The sequence below is a fragment of the Microtus ochrogaster genome, linkage group LG3, assembly GCF_000317375.1.
Source record: "Microtus ochrogaster isolate Prairie Vole_2 linkage group LG3, MicOch1.0, whole genome shotgun sequence".
Lineage (NCBI taxonomy): Eukaryota > Metazoa > Chordata > Mammalia > Rodentia > Cricetidae > Microtus > Microtus ochrogaster.
In genome coordinates, this window is record NC_022029.1 from 43,931,338 (window position 1) to 43,936,378 (window position 5,041).

General features: G+C 46.0%; 1 protein-coding gene across 1 annotated transcript in view; it reads right to left on the reverse strand.

The window, feature by feature from the left end:
- Cpvl (carboxypeptidase, vitellogenic like) overlaps positions 1-5,041 on the reverse strand; it is a 101,156-nt gene that overhangs the window by 69,203 nt on the left and 26,912 nt on the right. The window contains exon 6 of the mRNA XM_013351370.1: positions 3,576-3,642. Coding sequence (XP_013206824.1) covers positions 3,576-3,642 — 67 coding nt within the window. The remainder of the gene's footprint in view (positions 1-3,575; positions 3,643-5,041) is intronic.

The following is a 5,041-nucleotide window of genomic DNA, read 5'->3' on the forward strand; positions in this document are numbered from 1 at the left end:
AGAGAGAGAGAGAGAGAGAGAGAGAGAGAGAGAGAGAGAGAGAGAGAGAGAAACTCTACATAATAGAACAGGCAATGCTATAGACATACACTGAGCAAGCAGAGCTTCTATGAGCACCTTCTAGCCTGGTCTATCTGCCTTGGGCCATGTGCTTTGAACCCTAATGGAGGCATCATGTGCTGGGTGCTCATTACAGCCAGCCACTATTTGAAATATCTAAGGAGGATTATATAATTAAACATTCAAACATTACTATGTAGTAAGTGCTATTATCATTTCCAGACTCTCTCAGACCAATGCAGCCTAAAATTCCTGGACGGCTGCTGCGGCCCCAGACCTCTGGATGGCTGCTGTGGCCCCAGACCTCTGGATGGCTGCTGTGGCCCCTGTATGCAGCCTGCTTTCATTCCTGGCCCATAAATGTAAAGGGTGCTCTACCCCACATAACATGCAATGGAAAGCAGAGAAACATTTCTTGAGTTTATCCATTATTTTTCAGGACTGAATCTACAAATTTGCTGCTGTTGTTCGTTGCAACTCCCTGAGAAGAACAAACGAACATTCGAAAAAGGAAGGGCTTTCCTGAGCAGTGTGGTGAAGGGTTGGAAAGAGGCAGGGAGGGTTGGTGGTATGTTCAATCTGAAGGCACACAGAGATACCGGAAGAGTGAATCTGGGTGACTGCCACTGAACTTTTGGGTTTTATTGTTCTTGTTGCTGTTGTTTTGTTTTTGTTTGTTTGATTGTTTTTGAGACAGGGTTTCTCTGTGTAACCACCCTAGATGTCCTGGAACTATCCGTAGACCAGACTGGCCTTGAACTCACAAAGATCTACCTGCTTCTGCCCCCCCCCCCCCCCCCCGTGTGCTGGGATTAAAGGCATGTGCTACCCGCGCCAGCTGCCACTGAATTTTTAATAAATAAAACAAAACAGCCATGGGAATTGATTTCAAAACTAAGCAACCCCTGGGATTGCAAGGTAAAAAAACAAAGACTCAGAGAGGTTAACATCTTGCCTGGAAACATCCACCAAAACCTAGCTCTCCAATTAGCTACCCAGAATCTTTCTACTTTATTCCAGCCCAGAACTATTATTATCAGCCCAGAATTCTACTCTCCCTCATGGCCTTAGAAGACAAACAAAACAGAGCATGTGAGACCGGAGAAGTGGGGCATTGCTGCTTGGCACTCTTCTTTCTTCAAAGGCATGTAACTTCTAGAGTAGGCATGTCCATCTTGTAGTTGTAGGGCTGCATGTAGCCAAACACAGAGTCATAAACATACTTAACACATGAGGTCTCATGTTTGTCTTTTTGTTTTGTTGTTGTTGTTTTGTTTTGTTTTGCTTCGCTCTCAACTGTGAACTCTGAGGCTGACATAGCATCATCACAATGTCAGAAGGTTGGACATGCGTGGACAGATCCACGGTGCTCTTCTGAAGCTGAGGCCACATGGTTGCTGCCTCTCTGCCATGGTTCTCGCCCTCCTGCTCATCTTCCTTTATCACATGGAAGGCGCTGGTTTCTCTAAGAGTATTCATCCTGGCAGCAAAAAATACAATTTTTTTCTTTTCCCACACACATTTGGAAATGGCATGCATGAAACCACAAGGCACAAATCAAATAGACAAGTCAGAAATTTCCTCCAGCGTTTGGCAGCTTTGCCGAGCATCATGGTTCACGACATCACCACATTATTTGTCGGACAAGGGATGCCACTCTGAGCAGACCAGTCTCCTGCTAGAATGGGGAAATGTGTGGCTTCCAGAGGAACTAGGAAACGACTAGGGTGTCACTTTCTGCTCCTTTCCCAACTTGCCTCTAAAATTGCTCAGAAGGTGAGGAGCAGCAGAAAACAGAATGTGCTTGAATACTGAACAACTGAGTATGAAAAACAAAACCAAACTCAGTAGAGATGACTAAACCTTTCTCTCTGGCAGCTTAGAAAGAGAAGACAGGCTCAAATTCCTGGTTCCATGCTCGCTGTTCCCTAGGAATTTAGCCTGTGTTTCTCTTTCACTCCCTTCATATGCACATCTGTGGACCACTTGCCTGTCATCCTCCCAGCCCTTCCTTTGGCACCATCCCCTGGACCTTTCTGTGAACATCACTCATTCCAGAGTTAAGCCTTAGGGCTCAGAGGCTGACTGCCCCAGCACAATCCTTCTTCCCTAGGAGCATCAAGGTAAACCTTGGTCACTGCTCTTCAGTCCATCCCTCCAGCCCAAGTTATTGGTTCCCAAATTGGGTAGGACCTAAAGCAACCCTCAGATTCAGGAGCATGGATAGACTTGCCCAGGGCATTAGACATGCACCAAGGTGGGACACATGGGCTGTTTAGTATGGAAAGCACTTGCTTGAAAACGAACTGAGATAAGAACAAAGCTCCAGGGACAGAGCAGCAGAGAGTGAGCGACCACATCCTGATGAAAGAAGCATGGAAGCCTTTGCTGGTCCTGGTAGCGACAGAGTCATTTTAAAGCCTTTAATGACATAAAGTGGGATTGCACATAGGACAACACAATGCTGCTAGGAACCTTGCTCCTCAGTGTGGGAGAAGGTGCGCACAGACACCCGTGGAGGGAAGATTGAAGAAGAGTCACAGAGTCCTAGCAGCAAGGAGAACTCCAGGGCTCCAGCCTCAGCTTTTCAGGGCCAGTCTCCATTGAAATGAGCCAGGGTCCCTAGAAAAATGACTGATCCAGGACCAGCGCAGGCGATGTACAGGGTGCTTCAGAGGCAAATACCTGTGACAGAGCAGGAAATGCTCAAAAATGACCCAACAGCCGCTTGAAGGGCCTTCCCAAGAGCAGAATCAGAACAAGCATAAAAACAAAAGTAATCGGTTTTGGTAGATGAACCAGAAATACCAAAGTTGGGGTCCAAGGGAATATACAAGAACCTAGAGAGGAGACAGCAGGGATCAACTCTGTAGAAGAACGTGGGATGATGCCCGTACAAAAGCAGATGAGAAAATTGTCATTTCACAACCTGCAGGCCAGAAGAGACACGGTTCATCGATGGATCTAAAACTGCAGAGAGACAGGCTTGAGGGAAGAGTGGTTCGTGGGCTTGCAGGTTACTTGTGAATTACAAACAGAAGCAGGTGTGTTTAAGTGGTGAAGTCTAGCCGATGCCACCTTAACCAAGTGATCAGGTTCGATCCCACCATAGGGACAAAGTGCCATGGTGTTGTTCCTCGTGGAACGCCTAGGAAAGCACACAGGCTCGGTCAGATGGAATCCTCACTGAATATGAACACCGAGGAGAGAGTAAGACAAGTTCCCAATATTGGATGTACTATAGGCACCTGGTCCCCACTTCAAATCATTGCTATGAATGACAATAAAGATGGGCAGAAGATCGGAACATAGTAACCTGCTTACCCATCCCAATAGGTGACCCTTCAATGAACCCCGGGTGAAAACACATTGTTATAGAGTATATTCGGAGCATAACTGGGAAACTGGAAGAGTGGACTGACTCAACACACACGAATATGTTTGCTGTAACTGTCATCATATAGTCCAGTCTTTGTAATATTGGAGGTACCCAAGAAAATAAAACAGCAACTTACCTCCCCAGTGACATAAAAGCTATTCTTCGCATACTCGGGGAACAACTGGAAAAACTGAACCAGTGCACTGTGAAAGAAAGGACATTCAGATTGACTGGGGAAATGAGTCAGGGCAGACTGGCTGCCATGCCTCAAAGGCTGGGCGCATGCACTGTTTGCCATTATGCACCGGCTGGGTGCATGCGCCCTGTTTGGAAGGCGCTAGCGTTGGGTTGTGCACTCCTCTGGTCTCCGGGGGTTTTTAGTCCCAAGTGGGTGGTAATATTGCCTTCCCCATGGATGGCTAGGCAAAGCAAATAGGTGGGCTGATGTTGCCATGCTCAGAAGTATGAACGCTGGACATCAACATTAGAAAGTTCTAAACCTGTGATTGCCACTTTGAGTCATCTAACTGCTGGGGGGGGGGGTCCTTATGTCCATGACACCAGCTTCTTACATATTGTTTGGCAAGTTTCATTTAAACCTCAATACTCTGTTAGGCCAGATTTGTGGGAAGGCAATAGAAAGTTCTGCTTCTTATCAACCAACTGTTGCAGGGGATGCAGACTATTTCTACAGGAGTTCCCAGAACACCGAAGCTGGGAAAATAGAAGGGAGAGGAGGAGGAATGGAGGAAAAGAAAACAACCAGAATCCCATGGCCACTTGAGTGAGCCATGCTGAAATAAAATAGGCTGATGGGGGTGTTTCCCCAAAAGGAAGAGAAGACTAGCTGGCTTCTGACTTCTAAACGTCTTTACCAAAGTCTTCCCCAAAAAAGAGACAAAAGAAGAAAAAAAAAAAACCCACAAAACTCAGGCACTCTAGGAATGCCTTGACCTGGCAGCAAGGCCTAAGAGGCCAGGCAGGGTTTCGGGTCCCAGCTTCCTGCTGAGGGACTAAAAGCCATGAACCTTCCAGGGAAGATGAAAGGCAAGGAGTCTCTGAAAAGCCAGGAGTGGGAGAGAGTTCAAGGGTGACAGAAAGAAAAACTCAGTCATTATGACCACTATGATCCCTGTTAGACTGAACTTTCAAAGGCCCCATAAAAATCCACTGTACGGCGGTTCGGTGCATTCTCTACTTGTTATTTATAGATTATTTATAGTGACTTTAAGGAACTAAATTTGGGAGGCTGCATCTTGCTAGCTTCCACGTTAGGGCTGGCAGTGAACCGGCTTTAGAACAAGGGTAAAAATAGGAACTCATTCTCCACCCTCCCCTCAGGAACCTTCAGCCTAAAAACCACTTCCCTTCCTCTCTTCCTGCTGGTTGGAAAGGCACCAACTCATTGACTGTGGTAAATTTCAAGTGTCCTGCTTTAACTTATAGCTTACTTCCTTGGTATTTGATGGGGCATTGTTTGGGGCTGATAGGTTTAGCAAATAAAAAAAAATTAAGGAGTCCAATCAAAATTGAAGTTAAGATAAATAATCAATAATGCTTTAGAATAAGGATGTCCAAATTTTATCTATGATGTACCGTCTG